This window comes from Seriola aureovittata, chromosome 2 (assembly GCF_021018895.1).
Source record: "Seriola aureovittata isolate HTS-2021-v1 ecotype China chromosome 2, ASM2101889v1, whole genome shotgun sequence".
Taxonomy (NCBI): Eukaryota; Metazoa; Chordata; class Actinopteri; order Carangiformes; family Carangidae; genus Seriola; species Seriola aureovittata.
In genome coordinates, this window is record NC_079365.1 from 4,087,403 (window position 1) to 4,109,529 (window position 22,127).

At 40.2% G+C, this 22,127-nt stretch overlaps 1 protein-coding gene across 1 annotated transcript; it reads left to right on the forward strand.

Annotated features, from left to right (window-relative positions):
* Positions 1-2,010: 2,010 nt before the first annotated feature.
* nucks1a (nuclear casein kinase and cyclin-dependent kinase substrate 1a) lies at positions 2,011-21,863 on the forward strand. Its single transcript, XM_056401863.1, has 8 exons — positions 2,011-2,301; positions 7,529-7,578; positions 9,072-9,162; positions 10,658-10,704; positions 10,840-10,992; positions 14,786-14,935; positions 15,543-15,695; positions 18,908-21,863. The coding sequence occupies exons 1-8, from the start codon at positions 2,285-2,287 to the stop codon at positions 19,156-19,158; spliced, it is 912 nt and encodes a 303-aa protein (XP_056257838.1). The 5' UTR covers positions 2,011-2,284; the 3' UTR covers positions 19,159-21,863.
* Positions 21,864-22,127: the final 264 nt, after the last annotated feature.

The following is a 22,127-nucleotide window of genomic DNA, read 5'->3' on the forward strand; positions in this document are numbered from 1 at the left end:
CAAAACAGTTCTTCAGGTACAATATATCTTTAAGCAATCAAATACTGATCGTCTGCAGTCTTGAGTCTTAAGTTGGACATATCACAGCCTTTAAAAAATACAAGATTCTTAATTGTGATTATGACTACAGTACGTTGACGTAGTGTAAACTGTGAAGACAATAACATCAGTAATGGCATAGCAAACTTGGCTTACTTTTTGGGAAAGTAAATGAGTTTTGAGGAAATTCAGGCTGGAACTGGTTCCATAATGAATGAGATAGGACAGTGGTTCTGTGGTTCTGACCGGAGACGGAGCAGGACTGTGCTCTATAGTTCCTAATTGCACGTCAATGCGTGCACCCACTCTTGCTAGCATGTTATAACACTTACCATAACATTTTATCATCAACATGTGCATTAATACATGTACTCTCCATATGAAAAAGTATTACATTATTTCAACAAACTTTGTCTTCAGAAGTTTGTCAGTTCCCTTTCTCAATGAAAAGCTGTTGCTTTGGAGAAGTCACAGCATATGGAAGTCCTCCACCACCAGAAGAGGAACATTAGTGTATTTAATATTTGGATTTTTTTCCCCTGTTATCTGTCATCACAGTTCATTGACGGACTGTACAGCATGTTAGCTATTGCATGTTAAGAAGAAAATGGATGGAATTTGATCTGTATAGCACAAAAAAACAGATCCACGTGCATCAGGTGATTTGTGCACATATGTAATTAAAGGCAATCTAGGAATGAGCATTGCAAATTAGCTTAGGCTCTAAATGCTGTGGTATGTGCGGTTGGTTCATGCTATATACTTGTTCCTAGACATATAAACAGTAAAAATGAAATAAATAAATAAATAAGTTAAAACATTGTGTATGAATAAGGTATGCAGTCTTGTTGGAAATGGTGATTAAACTTTCTTTGTTCGGATATATAAGTGTGATGGATAGCTGCCAGCCAATCAGAACCGCAGAGGAAATGGCTTAAGATGATTAACTTTGTAGTTATTGATCCTAAATCCCATGTATTTGGGCCTTGGAGGCTCGCTACAGCAATACTTTCAATCACAGGATGATGAACGCTCCCTTTCTGCAGTCACAGCTAATTTCAGGTGGTCACCATTTTAAAAACCAGGGTCTATTGCTAAACAGAGTCTCTGATTTTTGTTCATTAAAAATGTTCAAATTTAGCCCATACTTTAGATTCAAAGTAGTGCAAATGAAGTAATGCACATTATATATATATACAGCAGTATCATATATTAATCATAAAGTTATCATACAAACTGCTGTTCACCCTTTCATACCAAAGTGTAAAATTAACAGAAATAAGCCCAGGTCAGGAACAGGGTCATGCAGCCAGGTCTATATGTTGACCCATTCAGACCAACTGAAAATGCAATGTTAAATACAAGGTAATCCTGGTCAATGCAAGTTTGAGGACATGGGGGCTGCTTTTCATAAAATTTAATGGGAATTTGGCTGTGTGAAATGTAGTTCTAGATTCTCATTTCAGTCTGAAGATAAAAAAATCTATCACTGAAATAAAGTGTATGACCTGTAACTGGAATGTTATAGGCTTTACAGCTGAAATGCTGTGGATACAAGTGCTTACAGCCTGCATCTCATGCTGCAGTGCCAGGTAAAAGAGAAGAAGGCTAGTCTCAGTACCAGCAATAACACAGAAAGTCTAATTACTCCATCATCATATACACAGTGTTTATGTGCGTTGCAACCTATAATTGCAATGTTGCTTTATGGTCTTTTGGGACCCTCACTGAATTGAATGTTTGCATCCAACCTGAGGCCCTCTTTTTGTTTTCTTAACAGTGCTAATTCAACCGAGCCTGCTATCGGAGGCGGGGAACTGTATGCTAAAAGTGTTCCGATTAGCACCTAAAGTATCCAATGAAAATTAAATTCGTCGTTCAAATCAGCCAATGGCAGGAGAAGAGCTCCAAGTTGCTCCTCTCAGGGCTCCGTGGGGGCGGTGCTTATCGTCGAGGACCCACCCCTCAAGGCCGCGGGTTTGGTTGCACATAGGCTGCAGTTTCAGTTTGTTTTATTCACCATTTTGAGTAGCTGAAGGTAAAAAAATTAAGAATATTTGCGTTTGGAGGACAAGTCGCTGTCGTAATTTTATTTTCACTCGCTAGCTCGGACGGTGGAGTTGTGCGTCAACCTCGCTCCCCTCAGTGTTTTGCAGAGCGGGAATCTATATTTCTTTTTTTTCCCTGTGCTTTTTTTCTTCTCCCCCCTTTCTTACATCCTTAACCTCTACAGTATTCCTGCAAAATGTCAAGACCAGTGAGGTAGGTGTGCTAAATCTGTCCTGTGCTCTCCGTTAGTTAATAACGACACCGTGCTGGCAGGCGTCGCAGTTAACATGCACGTCTCGACCATGTTGTGTTTTATGACCTGAGAATTTGTTTATTTCATGAAAAAATAATGGGAACGTGTGCGTGTGTGTTTCCCCTCTCGTGTGTGCACCCTCGTTTTTTTTCTAACATGGATCCCAGTGGTGTGGACTGTTCGCCATATCTTGTGGAGATACGCCGCTGTGTGTCGTGTCTATCATGCTTTTAAATGGATCCACGATGTGCATTGTTGGCTGCTATGTAGGCCAAGCGGAAAATTAGTCGGTGTGATTTAACCAGCTACGTTTTACGGCTCACTTGAACCAGGCCTGATAATATTTTCCCTCTCTGACTGAGAATGAGAATATGGCTACCCCATTCATCCAGGGAAGGCTCTAAAACGCTAGTAACCCCCCTCCACAGAAAGGAGAAAAAAACGGAGGAGGTGGTGGTCGGCCTTGGGATTTGATCTTGTTAACCGCGCAGACTGGGCATGTCATGCCGTAGGCTCCATTACATCGCATTACACTGCATTTAAAACGTTTTTTGGCGTTTCAAACCGGCAGAAAATCGCGTATTAGGCAACGAAAAGGTGGTTGTTGGTGGGGGGAAAGACTGGGGAGCGCGGATCTACATTTTCAGCTCTGGCTGTAAATTAACGCTGCTGGCTGATGTCAGAGGAAGGCGGAGAACTACAAAAAGTCACCACACCCCCCCCCCAGTGCCAGATCTCCACTGTGATTATAACGCATGAGGTGTCTTTTAATCCAAATTAAAATGCCCTTTAACTTGATTAGAAGTCATTTTATGGAGGCAAATGTAACAAAAAGTAGATCCTCGAAATCCCGCAGTTTCTCTGCATGTAAACGCCTCATTTCTTGGATCTATATGGAAGGTTTTACTGCTTTCCTTGACTGAACATGTTTTACAATTTTGATCTTCTTTAGGTGCTGTATGAAAATGATGGCATCTGGAATTGATAACAACTTAATTCTTTTTAAACTAATGTTATTAATATATATTTTTGGGATGACCACTTGAATTCGAAAAAGTAGTGCATAGCAATAAATAAATCCACAGTAGAATTTTTAAGAAAACAAATGTTTACATATAATGCACATTACATTGCAGGCATGCCTCATATTTAAGTCAGACATACCACAAGAGAAGCTGTTTAGTGGTCATATATTTGCATCATACAACCAGATGCCTATTTTCACCAGAACTTAACATAAAACTTGTGTTCACACACAAATAGCAAGTCATTGGCTTTTATTTTTCCATGATCAGTGCGCAATAAGTTCAGGCGCACATCATATCTGCAGTCTCTAATTTAAGAAACGCTTTACCAAAGTGCAGGGCCGTTAAGGACAATGATCCACTGTGGTTATTTCAACAACGGAAAAATAAACAGACAAACTTGTGTTTTTACTTTTAGTTGACTACAGACGGAGTAAGTTTGTGTGAGTTTTGGGAAGGAAATGCAACAACTGGACTATCAGTATCTCCACAGACATGAAGTACACTTTAAGAAGCTTAGCATCTACCTTGGGCTGGTACTGCACAGCTACTTGGCAGTTGGATAAATGATTGTTGTGATCATATATTTCCAAAGTTGGAGAATCCCTCTTCATAGTATTATTAATTGCAATGCAACAATCTGACTGTTCCCAACACTATACACTGCGTATGTGCTGACACTGAATCCTGATCTGTTACACTGCCTTTTTCAGCAGCTTGTTTCAGTGTGTAGTGTCCTGCCCACTCGCAAAACTTATGTGTAACAGGTAAAAAAAAATGTAGTTAACCGGAAAACAGCCAAAACTGACATTTAGAAACTGACCATCTTAATCTTGCTCATTTCAGTTAATTCGGTGAATACTTTGCCTAATGCGTGCATTCATGAACTGTACCATGCCTCATGTTTAATCATGTGCCTCCGGCCCGTCCAACAAACGTTAGTCCAGGTTCAGTCAAAGCGAAGCCGGTGATTTGGATAACAAAAACGCAAATATCGAGCATATCGAGTAACGCATGGGTAAAAAAATTAACTAAATGCAAAAAACCAATGGAAAAGAGGCACGTTTTTATTAATCATCTAAGCCAGTGTAATTTTATCAAGCCTAACTAGCTGCCATGGTGTTTTTACAATTGACACAACCTCTTACTGCTCGATTCATCATCATTCCAGAGCTGAGGATCAGCTGACTGACAGCAGTCAATTTACATATGTGCACAGATGATTACTGCTGAATTGGTTATCTTTGTGTCACTTTGCATTACATCAACAAATGGGAGCTGGTTGAGCGAACATCTGAATGGGACAGGACATTACACAAAACGGCAGATAACTTCAGACCAGCCACCGTGCTCTCCCCTTAAACACAGTCTGAATCCAAAGTGAGCAAGTGTGTAGCCTGTGTGTTTAATTAACCTTACGGGTATGGGTCAGGTCTGGATTTGGTTTGGAGTACTCTGCAGGACTCTAGTGTGTGGAACTCGCTTTGATAAATAAGACCATATTATGCACGAGGGGATTGCTGTGACACAAAAAACTGAATTGTCAACCTGCTGTGGCTGAATGTATGTGACAAACAGGAGACACAGTGAATTTTATCATTATGTTGATAAGGACACTGTGTTTCATGTGGATTGGTCAGGTCTAACCAATACCTGCTCTGTCCAGCAGTGTCAGTATCTGGGGTGATTAAAATTCCAACTGATCAGATTGGTGCATCCCTTATTGTTGACTACAATACATTGATTTGGTGTCTTATTTGTCTCAATCTTTACCTGAACCGGTGCTGCGCCTTGTCCTTTGTTTTTTGTTTTTTTTACCACATCGCTGAATTTGGTCTGAATGACCCATTACTTTCCTACTTTCCATTTTCGACATGTGCCATTATGTCTGGAACAGCTGTTTAAAGTTTTGAAACAGGTCATGTCAGTTGCTGAGAGGATAACGATCATCACTACATGTACTGATTTATACTCCAAATACCCTTTGGTGTGTAGTGCATTTGTGTGTATATGAGAGAAATGACAAGTAGCGTCAGCGCAAGAACAAGAAAATTGATAAACTACCAGCAACTTTGCAAAGTCGAGCTGAAACAAAATAACAACTAACTACTAATGTCTTGCTGTTCTTAAAAATGTAATTATGCAGTTAACAGCTGCTTTCATAATTGATTTAAAAAAAACAATGCACATCACAAGTTGTCAGAAATGATCATATGTGATGAGCTGTAACCAGGAAATGTTTGGTATTTTAATTTTACTTGCAGACACTTGCCTTTTAAAGCTCAAATATCAGTTTATGTGGGACACAGGGAAGGATGTAACAAATATTTGTTTTCAAAAATCATGTCATAATCGGGACTTGGATTCCCCCTGGGTTTGTAGTTCAGTGTAGAGATATGGTGATACACTAAACTGCGGTAATTGTCATGGAAAAAATAAACAAAAAGGCAAGATATAGGTTAGCTGGAGTTGAAGCAGTTAGTCAATAAATTGATAGAAGGTAAATAACATTTCTGATCTTTTGTTAAAGTCTCAAACATCAACTTTTTGCAGTTACTTCAGTTGTAAGGATTTGATGGTTTTCTGTGATAGTAAACGGAATATGTTTTGGTTTGGACACAACAAGGCATTTGAAGTCAACTTGGCCACTGGGAAATTGTGATGGGCATTTTCTCTACTTATATTGAATATGATTGGCTGATTAATTAACGAAATAATCATCAGATTAATCCATAATAAAAAGGGTAGGTTAGTGTTCTGCAATGTGCTTACATGTATCTGAGTATGAAACCACATGTCAGGGTGTGCTGTGGCGTGACTTTAAACGTGCTATTTTTGCAATGTAAAAGTTAAATTAAGCTAAATTTCTGAACACGCTGAATCCTGGATCAGAACATACGTTTTTCTGTCAAACAAATGGATCAAAATAGTTGCAGGTTGATTTTCAATCGATTAATCGAATAATCTTTGTTGTTTTAATGAATTACGACGGCTGCTTCATCACAGCCTCATGAACACACAGATGTTGTCCCTTCACCTGCTCCAGTTTGCGATTGAAAGTAATGGCACGCAAAGAGGCGATGCACATTCAAAAGTGAGAACAAATCATAACACTGAATGAAAACTGCACTTTAGACTTAAAAGTTGTCATAACACGTTGCATTGTAGCCCATGACTGAGACTAGCTACTGTTTCATCAGATTGCCACATCACATGTCACCGAGTCCACAGTTTGGTGTCTCATTAGAATAGAGCTGGTTAGAAAAATAGCTCCTTGCTCTCTCTGATATCCCTGAGATGTGAGTGGCAATGTGAGCAAAGCTGCTGTGGCACGTCTGAGGCATTTACTTTGGTGAGTGTCAGTATGTGTGTGTGCCTGTTGTTGTAATCTAAGTACTTGTAAATGTACTTGTTTACGGCACTGATGCCCACCCCATCCCCCCCTTCCCCTCCACCACAGACACTGCACTTCTCCAGCGTGGTATTCAGCTTGGTTCAGATACACAGATGCATAGTTTCCCAGGCAGAGCTTGCAGATGATCTCGGGTGCCACCAGTTGTTCGATGTGGTCACTGCACTGGTGTTTGTTTGTTTTTTTTTTTTGTTTTTTTTATCCGTTAATGTATTGTATGGTTTATGTCTCTATAAGTTGTGTTTAAAAGGCATTGTTCACCTTTCATTAAAATGTAGGAGGGATGATTCCTCAGTGGTTTTAGCCTGAACTGTTGCTCAGGTCTCTGTCAGCCTTGCCGCCCAGTTTTCTAAAGGTGTGTGTTACCTGAACTAAAGTTGACTGCTGTCACCTGAGGCTTCCCTCATACACTTTGCCAAATTAGCCGTGGAAACTGTAGAAGGCAGAGCAGTGTCCAGTTCAGTGCCCCCAGCTGGAGGCTATTTGTGGCCTCTCAAACCAAATAATACAGTCCAGACATTCACACACAGCTGACTTGATGCTGCCTGTTGAATTGCTGGACACGACATGTAATAGATTTGTAGCCCACCCCCCACCTTCCAGCACCCATTAACCTGTCTAATATCAGACCTGGGCAGTGAAGCAACCTTGTTCTCTGTCCTAAATGTAATCTGATGGTCGTGTGTGTGTGTGTGCTTGTGTGTGTGTGTGTGTGCTTGTGTGTGTGATTGTGCTTGTGCTTCTTCACAGGAACAGGAAAGTAGTGAACTACTCACAATTCAACGAGTCTGACGATGCAGGTAAGAGAGGCTTTACATGTGATTGACTGTATGTGGTAACAGTAGTGGGCAATATGGATGAAATTTACTGTCACTATGTATGATTCTCTACATCAGTGATTCTCAAAGTGGTCTTTGAGGGGGTTCCGGGGGGTCACAGCAAAAAGGGGAATACTTTATTTTCACTATAGTTCTATCCAAAAGTAATACAATTACAGAGTATATGAATGTTTTGGTTCATTGGTTTCGGACACTAATAAAAAGCAGAAAACTTATCAGATGAGGGTCCGTGGTCTAATTTGTGTCAGTGTAGGGTCCTTGATGTGAAAAAGTTTGAGAACCACTGCTCTACATCATGATGTCCACACACACACACACACACACACACATATATGTATGTATGTATGTATGTGTGTGTGTGTGTGTGTATGTGTATATATATATATATATATAGTAATTCATCACCTTGCTGCAAAAATCAAGGTGCAAAAATCATATAAAGACACAATATTACGGTGGAACAGCTGTAAACAAATGTCTAAAACATCCAGATATTTAAGGTATAGCTCCCACTAACTATTACGACAACATCTCTGGAGGATAAACTTACTTTTATCCTCTCATGGTGTACACTATACTGTCACATTGTTCAACCCTGTATGGTAGAATGCACTGTTGTGTCAGCCACGTTAAGACAATACTGGAACTAAGAAGCACTAAAACCTATAAAATAGTAACCTGTAAATTATTAAATTAGTCCAGCCGTCAAGATAACAGCTCTAGGGATGTCATTTAGTCAGTTTGTTCATATAACAACACAGTCATTTAGGACAGTAAGCCCATGCTATCAGACTAGGCTACGTCCACACTACTACGTTTTCAATCCAATCACGTACACCAGATGTGTGCGAGCTGGTGTAAACAGGAAGTAGATTGTCTACTCTGCAGCTGATACGTTGCACAAAATACTACCGACGAGGTATAGACAGTTGTAGCGTTAAAATGCAGAATTTCACTGAACAGCTGCTAGCAAAGACAAGTGCCGCTAGCATGGTACAACAACACAATCCCAGAGTTGTCAAACCAAATCAAGACAAGTGCGTTTCCAAAAGTCTCTGTTTTAGGTGCTGATTTGTGTGGAAAGGAGTAAACGTAGCAAAAGAGATGCATTTTAAAACCAAAATGTAGTCATGTGGACGTAGCCTTAGAAGCTTTTAAACCTATAAAATATGTAAAATGTGACAAACACCTATGAGTCTATTATATATTAGCATAGCAAGATATAGCTTTAGTTAGTCTGTTCATATAACATCGATCCCAGTTATTTAGGATTGGCAAGGCATCTGAAGGCTGCTAGCGAGACTTTTAAAAAGACTCCAAAAATTACCATTAAAAAAGCAAAGATATATCAAGAGAGCGCTACCAAGGCGAATAAAAATGTATTGGTGCATGAACTTGTCCTTGTGTGTGGATAAATGCCAGCAAAAGACTACATCTTGTTCCTTTCTCAGTAGATGAGGAGTATGGTGACGATAAGCCGAAGAAGGTGCGCACAGCCCCTCGTGAGCCAAAGCACAAGCGCTCAAAGAACTCGCAGGATGACAGGTGAGCCCCCGGTGGAGACTGGTACAACTGTGTCTACCACATTCCTACAGTACATGTAGTGAGTTTATAAATTGGCTGATTATATCGTTATTTTTCGGATTGCACAAACAGCCCATTCACATATGTTGCACCGATATATATCAATCCTGTGGCATCTACGATTTCACCACGTCAACACACTGCAGAGAGGAGCAGGTGTGGCCTTGAGGATCCAGCAGACTCTATGAGCAGGGTGGAGATGGGCACAGTCAGCACTAAGACACTAGGATGTAGTAGGGCAGGTGTGTAAACCTTCATGGGGTAGAGAGGAGAGGAAATAGGTAGTTGATCAAATCCATGTTTAGTGGGTTAGACAGCCAGGTGTGCTGAGACAGTGTGTCAGACAGCAGAGCTGGTGGGTGTGCTGGAAGAGAGGAAGAAGCTCAGCAGGAGGACACTGAAGGAGGGAGACGTGCTGCATTCGATTGGTCATGGGTGTATTGTGTGATGTATTACCTCTCTAAAAGTGATTCTCAATGGGGAGAATGCACACCAGAAACCACTACTCAATAGTTAAATATTGGAATTTTTATCTTTTTCTTTTTATCATGGATATATACAGCAAGAGGAAATGATCTGTTCTGACAGGCACTGCTACAGCTTATTGGTAGCAATAGTTATTATTGCTCTTATTGATACTTGTAATACATAATAATGTTAATAAAACGGAGGAATGCATTGAGAGCGGCGCAGTAGCTGCTTTGCTCAGAGAATTACAAACTGCTAATTCATGTCATAGTAGGTGGTGTTCGCTTTGTTTGAGCATTTTAACCTGGTTGTCTTAACACCACATAATGTACGCAGAACTTCGGAACATGTCATCTTTAGTGGATGATTAGCCACACATTTAAACTGAGAAAAAAAAAAAAAAAACAATAAACACAACACAGGGTCTTGGCACAACACGCAGAGTCAGTAGACGATTGTATACAATACAGTTAGAGATATTTGTATCACATTCTTTTTTTTTTTTTGATGTCCGTGTGGTGTTCAAGGATACTGGTGCAAACCGTCAACAGCAATCAGTGGACATTCCTGCAATCAATATGCCAAGTACACAATCTCTGAAATATGTGGCTTCATGTTGTGCAGCAAAACACATCCCTTTACCTTCCCCATAAGAATAAACACCTGTGTGATGATCATGCTGTTTCATCAGCAAATCAGCATGTCACACCCGAAGGACTTAACTTGAGACAATTTGTTTTGTAGACTGCATTGAAAAAAAATCAGATGGATGCAGTGGAATCAGAAACAAAAGCGTTGCTCTTACATTTTTGCTGAGGAGGTTATCAGTAATCTAGGACCAGTTCTTGGTTTTCCACCCCCCACTTCTTGTTTGGTTGTTTGGTATTTGTGTACCAAATGAAATGTAGATAAAATCTGATCCTGGTCTTCCACACTACCCTCCCTCTAGTTGCTAACACTTTGTTTCTTTTTCTCTTCTTTGTTGCAGTGAGGACTCTGATGATAAGCTTTCCAAATCCAAAAATGATTCAGCAGGTAAGTCAAAATCTGTTTTCTGCTTTGGACGAGGAGGTTGGCTCAAACGCTCTGTTAAAACAGCTGGACTCTGATTAGTGGACAGTGAACACTGGAATGCCGGCTCACTGACTTCCCTCTGTTTTGCTGCCGCAGATGACTTTGGCAGCGATGAAGACGACAACGAATTTGGAGAGGAGGAGGATGAAGATGGGGGAAGCGACTATGAAGAAAAAAGAGGGAAAAAGGGAAAGAAAGCCAAGGTGGAGAAGCCTACCAAGAGGGGGCCAAAGAGAAAACGGGCTGCAGGTAACAATCCAGTTTCTTCATTCTACATAGTGACATGGTTATTTCTAAACTTTGGAGTAATTTCTTAATGAAATTTACTTTTGTGTGGATTGTGGAATTTATTTACAATTTACAATTTACAATTTACAATTTATTTATTTTTTTGTTGTATTTTGTGTCCATCTACTTTGATACATAGAATGTGGGATGTTATGTTGTCATATGTATGTAGACATTTATATGAATCCAAGTTCAATACAACTACATGATTAAAAGTTCACCCAAGGGTTGAGCAATTGGAGTAAAATATCTTATTTCACGATTTAAATTGTTCCGTTAAATTTTATAATCAGACTCCAGACCAGAATCTGTTGTCTAGATGGTTTCAGATTTTAATACCAGCCTGTTTCAATCAATCAATCACTTTATTTGTCCCCAGTGGGGCAATTGGGTATGCAGCGGTGGGATATATGCATTTAGCACACATAAAAACATGGGACATATAAATATAAAACCAAAAGATAAAGGACAGTAACTTAATAAAAACAAGACGGAAACAGTACATTAGTATACAGTAAGTTAAAACAACATCTACCTTTTCCTCCTAGAATTTAGGGCAGAGGCAGAGGGTATAAATGGTTTCAGAGGTTTTTAATTTGATCAGCTTAAAGGAATGTGCACCAATTTTACACATCCTGGTCTGTTTCCAGGTCTTTGGGAGAAATGCTGAATATGTGACAAAGTATTATATAAAAGTCTTTTGTGCAGCTGCATGAAGATAAACTGCCTCAAGTGATGTCTCTTCATCAGTCATTGTTGGTTGATCTGGAGACCACACGTTTGAAATGAAAAATAAAAAAGATCTGGGATGTGGAAAGAAGTGAGCTTACTGAACCTGTGTAGCCCACTGCTCATCTCTGCTGCAGGCTACATTAGCCACTACTAGCATAACGCACCCAAATCTCTGTCCAAACTGCTGGTGGTCAAGTTGCACTGTAAAGTAGGTGTCAGGTTTATGACAAGGAAGAAGAATGAATGAAAAAAGAATATTGCATTGTGAGTCTGACTGTTTTTTAGAAGTACAATGCTAAGTCAATGCAGTACTCTAAAATAATGATACTGTTCCCCTGGAAGTTTTACCAGGAACATTTTGGAGAACTGTGTCTGTCATAAACAGTCAACAACTGCCAAACTACCTGCTAGCTTCATATCTGGCACTGACATGAAGCAGTAACCTAGGTTTAGTGATGGGCTTCAGTAGCATTTTATTGAATCCAAATCATTTTGAATTTCCTATCAAATCTTTTTAAGTAGTGTGTTTGGTGGGGAATGTACAGTTTTTATTTTACTCAGAGCAGTAACCAAACAAATCAGCTGTTTTGTCTAAGAAAATGTGACTTATACTGTTTATTGAAGAATCTAGCTTCTTCTGATCACTTGCTAACTTAATTGCTCATTTAAATACTGAGTTATGGAGCAGTTATGAGACAAACATGAATTACACTAGTATAAACTACAGTGATTAACTGCTCTGGGGTAAAACAGCATGTTCTTCACTTGGCAGCTGCAGGAAAAAAAAGCCATAATGGCATGATGGTCACCTAACATCACCTGAGGGCGAAATCATTGTTGTTCTGGTCTGGCATGTTTGTTGTCAACACCGGTGTCACTTGGTTATAACGTGTGTTGTTTCGTCATCAATCCCTTTTTGCCCCCTCCTCCTCAGGGTTGCCAAAGTGTTCACACTCCAGATGACACACGTGGTCTACCCCGGGGCTCCTACTTAAGTCTGTGATGCCGCAATCACCACATGTACTAGATGGTCATAGCACAAACCCAATTTTGGTTATAGGTATATTATGTCAATAATTTAAAAGGTGAAGTGCAGTACTTTGCGTACACACATGCGCGTGTGTGTGTGTGTGTGTGTGTGTGTGTGTGTGTGTGTGTGTGTGTGTGTGTGTGTGTGTGTGTGTGTGTGTGTGTGTGTGTGTGTGTGTGTGTTGCTCGAGGATAAACAATAGTCAAGGCAAACCCTAATTACAAACAGAACTGCAGTATCAGCGACGCAGCCACTGCACGCACGCAAAGCTGTACTCACTCAGGAGAGTTTTCTAGATGGGCGGGGGAGTGTGTGGTCTGTGAGACGGAGACAGGAGAGGGCAAGAGGAGTGAAACGCCAAAGCACATTTCATGTCAGTGGCTTAAAACTATTATGTGACAATTTGTACTCAGAGTTTGCAATATAGTCATTTTACTACATCCCACGTGGAACAAGCCGCGATATATGGAGCATATCCATTATATTACCCACCTCTATCTCCAGGAGGTGCACCCACAAGGTGGTGGCCCTGTGGAATTTATAATGGCTGAGCCAGACCAAGCCCCATAGGTGAAGGCCCAGCCAGCAGCCATTAACATTGATCTTTTGACATATGAACATCTAACTTGGTCCTACACTAACTTGAGCTCAGTGGCTGACGGACAGCTCTTACTCCTCCCACATCTCCAGCTGATGGTGACTGATTGAGTCATTTGCCTCCAACGTTCCCAGCAATGTGATGTGCAGCTTTTATTTATTACTGTGAGCGAGAGGAACGCTGGACCAGCCTGATCAGTAATTCACTGTCATCCTCTGAGCAGAGCTAATAAATGTTGATGGCATCTCAACTTTTGTGATTAATCTAGGAATTAATGATAGTCTAAACAATATCCTCATTATATATACATGTCTGCCCTTTAACTCTGGGAGGAATCAAAGGTTTTATTTTGAAGCTGTTTGGTTTGGGTGATCAGCAGAGTGTGTGTTTTGTGGTGAATTTTAAATCACCAGTTCTTCATTGACATGTATATAAAAATATTCAACCAACAATCAGTAAACCATTTAAGGGTTGGGCGAAACAGTTGAATTGTTAAATAAAAACTAATAACACATTGAAATGTAACAAATACTGAATTGAACTCTATATTCTCTATATCTATACACTTTTTTTAATCTGTATTTATGAAAACAAACTATGTGCAATGCATCAGGAGTTTAGAAAAACATACAATTGAGATGTTTAAAAAAAAAAAAATCACTATAGTTGTGGCTTCACTGACGGATAATCAGGATGGTTGCAGAGACTAAGACTGATTCCATGCTTCTTCACACCTGCGGTTTAGATGATATGAAGTCGATGAAACTGACATTGGAGGTAGGGGCAGATAGAAAATTAGTCCGCAACAGTTACAATACTCGATCGGTCTTTAAGGCAAAAAAGATCAAATATTTGCTGCTTCCTGCTTCTTCCTTGTGAGAATAAGCTGCTATTATGGAGTGTTGGTTGAGAAAAAAACAGGACGGGTTAGGACATCACGTTTGACTCTCAGAACCTGTTGATGGGAATATCTCACTATCTTCTCTCTTTTCATAGACTGAATGATTGATTTTAAAAAAACAAACAAAAAAACAGATTATTGCTAGTAGCATCCATGCTTTTGTAATTTTCTGAAACATTCTGAAAAGCAGGAGTGCGTAGATTGCACATGATGAAATTGATTCCAAAAGAATTTAGATGGGGAATAAGAAGGAAAAAAACAAAGGTATTATTTGAAGAACAGCGTTGTACTGATAACTTATCACATCTGCAGAAATTGATGGCATTGTCACCATCACAATTAACACTCGGTCACGAAAACCTGCTAAAAGAAGTTAATGCATTAACCTGGTTAATCCACAGAGACACTTCATCCTCTCTCTTTGCTGTTGTCTTGTTCCTTTTCACCTCTATTGTTAACAAACATTGTGTAACTGTGTGCGTTTGTCGTGCAGATGACAGTGATGACGAGAGGGAAGTGAGTCGAAAGCGTACAGTGCGCCAGGCAGCCTCCAAGGCTGTGTCCAAACAGAGGGAGATCCTGCTGGGCGACGGCGGCAGCGAGGACGAGGAGCATGAAGACCAAGAGGAATCCTACCTGGACCGTATGTACCTCAGCACTGTCAATGCTACCTACACCAAACAAAAACTGATACCCCATAAGCAAGCTGTCAGCCTGGTTTACAGGAACAACTACATTTTCTAACACTGTCATTTGCAGGATCATAGAAGAAAAACCTGAAATCCTTGTCACATAAAAAGAAGCTTTAAAGCAGTGGTTCCCAGCTTTGGTGTTAAGGCCTCAAATCCCCAGTTATTAAAAGGATAGGAAAGAAAAATACAGTTTTATTACAGTACATTTGGGGAAAAGAATTAGCTAATGAGCTTCTTATTAAGGCACAAGTGGATGCTACTACATTTTAGGGGCCCACAGGCCAAATAGGTAGTAAACCACTTCTTTAGAGCAATAATTATATTATTGCAGGTCTTGATAAAATAATAGAGGTGAGCAGTTGAAAGCTGACAGACATTATTTATACTCAACTGGAAACCGAGCTTGACACAAAAACAAACTCACTCGACAATATTCATCTGAAATTGCTCTGTACTCTTTCTGGTGCGATAGTTTTGTCATCACATTAGTTAATCAATAATACCACAGGAGAGCATCTGTGTTGAAAGGATTACTATACACCCCATTTCTGTGCACAGCCGACGAGTCCGGCAGCGATGAGGACTTCATGGTGGAGGACGATGATGACAGCGACTATGGTCACTCCAAGAAGAGAAGCAAGAAGGTGATTCGACGGGGACGGACGGACAAGAAAGAGAAGAAAAGCCCCAAACCCCGACTAAAGGCTACAGGTGAGACATCCAGTCATGAAGCACAAGCCCTGCAGTTGTACATCTATGTTTTGTCAACAGTTATTAAACTTTATCAACTTACTGGATCATGATGTTCAGCAGCGTATCAGGTAGTCTGTGAGAAATAAGTGCTGAAAGGTAAAGAAGGCTGCAACTGTTTCATTTCATGTCTTCTGTTCTAGGTCTATATCTACAGGTTGTTAATCAGGCTGCCATTCAAAGCTGTTTCTAACTTCTCAGCCAAAAGTAAAACCTAAAAGCATCAAATAATCGAATGTTAGTATTGTATTTATTCTAGTTAGTTAGTTTTTGTGGTAAATGTTGAAAGCTGAACCAAAATGGATTTGATAATGGATTCAACCCAACCCCAGTCACATTTTGCTTTTAAATGTTATGAAGTTAATTTGAAATCAGTGAATACAGAATATTAAAATGGCCATTATTTCTGTAAATTCTTACACTAAAATATTACTCTAATGAAAAATGTATAATGATCTTAAATGTTGTGACGATTTGTTTTCGTAAGAGTTTAGTTTAACACAGTCTTAGTCTTGGCTTAACATTTGATCTCGTAGCCAAGACTTGAGATTTGAGACTTGCAAAACAAAGGCTTTGTCCCATCTTTGATATTTAGTTACAAAGTTAGATGCAGTACCGTTTCTAGTGTTGAAGTGCTTCCTCCTTTCTTGAAAAAAAAAAGCTAGAAAAATTTTTTTTTTAGACGTATCTTTTCTTAAACCTGCAGTATGTAACTTTTGTCTCCCCCCTCTGGCAGTGAGAGTAACTACATAAACACTGTTGAAAACAGACAAACAGTTCCAAGACAATGTAATGGTTACGTAGTCTACTCCAAATATTTTAGTTATTCCAACATGTCAAAGAGCAGTAAAGCAACATTCATATGTGTCTCAACAAGGAAAAGCCGCACCGGGGTAAAACATGTTTGTCCTCGCTGTCAATCACTTTCTTTGTCCAGCTGTGATCCTTCATCTGAACGCAGTGTCTTTTTTATCTGGAGCATCAGATCTCCACCATGCTCCTTCAACTACCTCAGCTGCTCCTTCTGACACCTTGTCCTGTTGTCTATATGTTCACTGTAAACATATCAGGAGGCTCAATGTTGTTTCCCACACTTTTAATGTGTCCCCCAAGCAACACAGGCTGAAGGTTCCTACTGATGTATTTCATCTAGAAACGTTTAGTATGTTGTACTGTGTTTGATGGGGGACACATAATAAACACCAGAGATATACTGAAGATGTCTATCTGGTGTTTTATTGAGCCTCCAGATATATTTACAGTGAACATACAGACGACAGAAGCTTTAGCTCTGGCAAACTCACTGGTTGATGTAAAAAGCGCCTGGTGCACAGCGTGGTAAAGGCGCCTCAGACAGGAGATTTAAAACTTCAGTTTACTGCGCAATACAGAGAGATTCACCTGGAGGCTTAATCAGTATTGTGTGAACTTGTTTGGCTTGAATGTAATTAGGGATGCGCTGATTAATTTTCATTAAAAATGTGTGATTGATAGATCGTAATTAATGCTTCTAGTCACCGATCACCTGTGGTTAATACTCTGGTGTCTGCGGCTGAGAAAAGCGCTGTGTGCTATGTAGTGTAGTCCCGCCTCCCACCTTGTTCACTGTGCCGGTGCACGACAGGCCACCAAAACAAAACATGTCGGCTGTGTGGAACTTTTACAAAGTGTGAGAGACTGATATAACGTACGCCATCTGCAGTGCTTGACAAAAATGATCAGCCGTGGATCGGCCGATATCACTCATACATGATGGGTATCAGCGGCAAAAAAATGTGATCGAGGGAACCCTAAATGTGAGTCCCACCCTTCAGCTTTAACTGAATGTCTGTCTTAAATATGAAGCTCTGACACCAACGTCTTCGTAGTTAACACATTAAATCTCATTTGTTTACTCTAAACCGTAATAAATGACAGTTTTTCTTGTGGGGGACCGGTTGCCAGGCAACCTGGAGACAGGGAAACAACTCGCCCGGCTCTGTCTAAAGTTAAAAAAATATACAGCAGCTCTGATGCTCACTCAGTAACAAGTAAACTCTACATTTCCTCTGTCCACAAACACAACTTTAAAATCACCATGTTTTAGAGGGGGTTACATTGTGTAACTACTTGATGACAAACACCAGTTTATCCTCCCAGTAATATTGTGCAATATCTTCAATTATCACTTTTCAAAGTCGGCGATGAAAAGACAGTGAGGAAACAGAGCCCAGCTGTTTGTCAAGAAAGTTGTTGTCATTTGTGTTTGAGGATAAATGAAACAAGATACATGTTAATTAGTGAACTTTAGAGGTGTTGATCGGCAGATTGTTAAACTGGACAGAGCCAGGCTAACTTGTTTCCCCCTGCTTCCCGTCTTTATGACAAGCTAAGATAATCTCCTCCTGGTTCTGCCTTCATACTTCATGCACAGATATAAAGATTTCACCAAGTTATTAGCTGAAGGCTTAGTAGAGCTTAATGTTATGAGAACCATCCAAAATCTGTTGCGGATGAAAATAAGTAAAACACAGTTAAAAAACAGAGGATTAAATCTAGGCTTCTGTAATTTCATACTATGTATTAAATTGCAAACAATTACAAAATAGATAAAAAATAATAATAATTACAAAAATATAGAGAAATTTCCACCATTGCAAGACACTTATCAGTTTGTATAGGTAGAGTAAATATAGTTACATAGCCTTCACCAAATATTTTACAAATGGCGATATCCATGTTTGCCCTCGCCCCATTACCACTGGTGTGGTGTGAAAGAAGAGAGGGGACTCTCTTCTTTCACACCACGCCAGTGGTAATTCATGTTTGTCCTCACTGTCGATCGCTTTCTTTTTTAGACTGTAATCTTTCGTCCGAATGTCGAGTTTCTTTTTTTATCTGGAGCCTCCGATCTCAGGCATTCTCCATCGCTATGGATGCTCCCCTCTTTAGCTCGAGCAAACCGATCACTGATGGTTGAAAACCCAATCGTACCGGTGGACCCGGGCGGGAATGTCGCCACAGATACCAGATTTAAAACTCTGTTGCTTAAGCAGCATTGTGTGAACTGGTTTGGCTTGAATGTAATGGATGTTCATGTATATGTAAAAGTCCCGCGCTCCAGTTCACAGTTGCCAGTAGTAAGACTCAATCATAACCTGACGGTCACTAACTGATGCATGTTTTTTTTCCAGTGACCCCCAGCCCAATGAAAGGAAAGGGGAAGGGGCGCCCCAGCGCCAAGGCCCTGGAGAAGAGCTCACCCAAAGAGGAGGAGGAGGAGGACCCCGAGAGTCCCCTGGAGGAGGAAGAGGAGGAGGCTGAGAAGAAAGAGACCTCCCCTGCCCCCAAGACGACGAAGGAGGCCGCAGGAGCAGAGGAGGAGGAAGAGGACGAAGAGGAGGAGGACGGATCAGAAGAGGAGGCACCCTCTGGAGAAGACTAGAAGATGGTACCCGTTTGAAGCCCATCCTCCATGTCTCTCTCTCTGTCTCTTCTCTGTTTTTGTTTTCTTTTGTTGCTCTGCGTTTAGAGTTTTTTTTTTTTTGTTTGTTTGGTTTTTTTTTTGGTTGGTTTTTTTTCCTCCTGGTGGCCTGGCTCAATGGTTTGGACTTGGTGTGCTTTTTCTTGTCCTCCCCTCCCCCATTCCAACTAAGACATTGTGCCCATGATCATACGGCGTAAGGAGTTTATATTGTCAACATTCAGCCTCACCCACCCTCCTGTCTTCATTATTTTCTAAACGTTTCTGCCTTTCAAAGAGCCCACTGGTGAGCATCCGTCCTGAGTGTGAACAGACAAGTTCACTAGTGTTTGTGTTTGTTTTGTTTTTTTTCCTCCTCTGGGATTATCAGTGATCTAACATGAGTGGCCACACAATTTTTTTCCCTGTTTACCTTTCTGATATCTGCAGTTACTGGGAGTGTTGTTCAGAGTTTCCCAGTGTCGGTTACTAAAGCGCTGTATTTACAAAGCGATGTTAAGTCAACACGTGCAGGGGTGAAGCCTTTATCCTCTCTCTGGTACACGTGCTTTTAAACCAGGAGCGTGTTTTAACAGAGCCGCGTTAGTTTGTTTTTTAAAAACCCTCTGAAACCGTTTTGCGGTTAAAGCAGCATCTTTTTAATTTTATTTTTAAAAGATCACCCAAACCTCTTTCAGACTGTATTCATGCCCTGACTTCTTGTGTGGCTGTGTGGAGAATTAAGTAAAGCGCATTATTTTGAAAAGTATTCCACTTGTAGCTGCTGCTTCTTAGATCAAACAGTTGGAGGTGTGTTACCAGCAGAGTGGTGGGTCACCGCTGACTGTTTGCTACGTGCCGGACTGCCACCGTCACACATTTCAAGCCAAGACGTGTGTGTTTTTATGTACTTGTATGATTTGTATACCTGTGGGGTACTTCCTGTAAGAGGGTGTGGCTTTTCTTTTGTCTAGGCCCATCAGCTGCCTGTGAAACAGTTTCTGTTGTTATATGTTGGGCTTTCTAATGATGCACCATGCTACGTGAAGCAACCCCCCACCCTTTTCACAACGCACCAACATCCCCTCCCTGCATGGCTACAGCATCTTCTCAACATTCAACCTGTTGTGCCAGGCACCCCTAAATCTTTTCTTTTTTTGTTTATTTTTTAGGAATGCGAGATGTTCCTTTCTTTTCTTTTCTTTTTTTTTTTTTTGTTTTTTTTTGTTTTTTGTTTTTTGAGGGTTAAAAAAATGAATGTTGTTTTTTCTCCTGTTGGTTCATTGTTCTAATTCTCTATTCAGATTTTTTTTGTAATGTTTGTTTTTTAAGAAAAGAAATAAAATGTATCATGATTTTAAAGAAAAAAGTCGACCCTATCCAATCTGTTCTGCCTGATGGTTGGACCAACCGTCCCTCCCTGATTTACTCCTGTCCTTACTCCTTTCTTTCTCTTGTCCTTCCCTTTCTCCCAGTCCCATCAGCTTAATGGTTACTGTTGGTATCCATGTCCATTTGTTTCTTAGAGCTTTTTGTTGCTCACATTAGTATTTCACAGGCTGATACATTTTAAAATCCAGAATAATACGGTACTGATGCTTAGAAAAGATTGAAACGATGAGGTGGGCAGCTCAGTATATATCTGGCATTCATTTGTCTATTAATGCCTTAATTTTCGTTGAGTTGAGTTTGAGTGGTGGCTCTGATATTATCACTGGAGGCCTGAGAATGTAATCTGTCCTCATGTTTTAGGTCTTTGCTACAAGCAGCAAATTAGGCTTAGAACAAGTCAACAATTTGTATGATCAGCAGACCATCCAAAGCCATAAACGATCTCAAAACTAGTGACTCGGTGATCAGGTGCAGCACTTGTGAGATTGTCCTTTTTTGCGATAAGTAGTGTTTGATGTCAAAGCAAAAAAAAAAAAAAAAAAAATATGAAAAGTTGCTATTATGATCTTGGGAACTAAACCTCATTTATTAGGCGTTGGTCAGGAGAAATTCTGATTGGTCCCAAGACTGCAACAGAATTCAGTCCTGGATGTGTACAGGACACACTCGAACCTAGTCCCTGGTTCAGAAGCACATTTGATTGTTTTACGACTGTCATTAGCAGGTTAGTGTGTTTTTCTACATTCAGGTCCTAAATTGGCACCCAGTCCTTAATGTCATTTTAAGACGATTGGATACAATAAAATAAATAGGGGGAAAAATGTTTATACCAGTGTAAAAAGCTCTGAGAGCTCTGTTTGCAGTAGGATCAGATAATGTCTTGTAGTTCACAGCACTGAGGGCTTGAATGAGGTTCCTCTCTATCATCCCACAGGAGGCACATGGCATAAGGCTATGAATTTCTCCTTTTTCATCCATTCTACGATTTCTTCTGTTGTACTGTTTTTGATGTTTCTTTTCTATTTACCTTCAGTTGTACTGGCAATGTAAAAATGTAAGCCAAGTTGTGATTCTTACAGAAGACCAAGTGGAGAAGCTTTTGTCACTAGTGTGGAAAAGGAACGCTGAACTCTTGAATCTTTTTGCATGTTGTGGAAAAAGTGCGAAGCGATGATGATGATGATGCTGGTAAATGCAATGGCAATATTGTGGTCTTACAAAAAAAAAGTATTAACAACGACGATGTTGATAATGTTTTGGTTTCCCAGCTTCTAATAAAGGCAACCTACTTTTTATACGGATTTAACTACTTGTTTTGTGACGTTGAGCTCTGTGTGCTGTACGGGTGGCGACTGGGGGAGAGTGATGTGCCAGAAGTTTTGGTTTTTAATGATCAGCAGTACTCAGTGTTTGCCACTCCGTGGTGCTGTGTGCAACAGCAACATGCTGTGTTGTAACATGCAGTCTTCTGATCTGAAGAACAGACTGCGGGCATATTTATTTTCAGTGAGTTCAGTAACAATACTCTTCCAACACTGCCAGCTCTGATTGGTAAGAAA

Bases quoted from the DNA above. Each gene is read 5' to 3' on its own strand.
- nucks1a (XM_056401863.1), top strand. The intron at 14,936-15,542 runs GTATGTACCTCA...TTCTGTGCACAG, and splicing joins AGAGGAATCCTACCTGGACC to CCGACGAGTCCGGCAGCGAT. The intron at 15,696-18,907 runs GTGAGACATCCA...TTTTTTTTCCAG, and splicing joins ACCCCGACTAAAGGCTACAG to TGACCCCCAGCCCAATGAAA.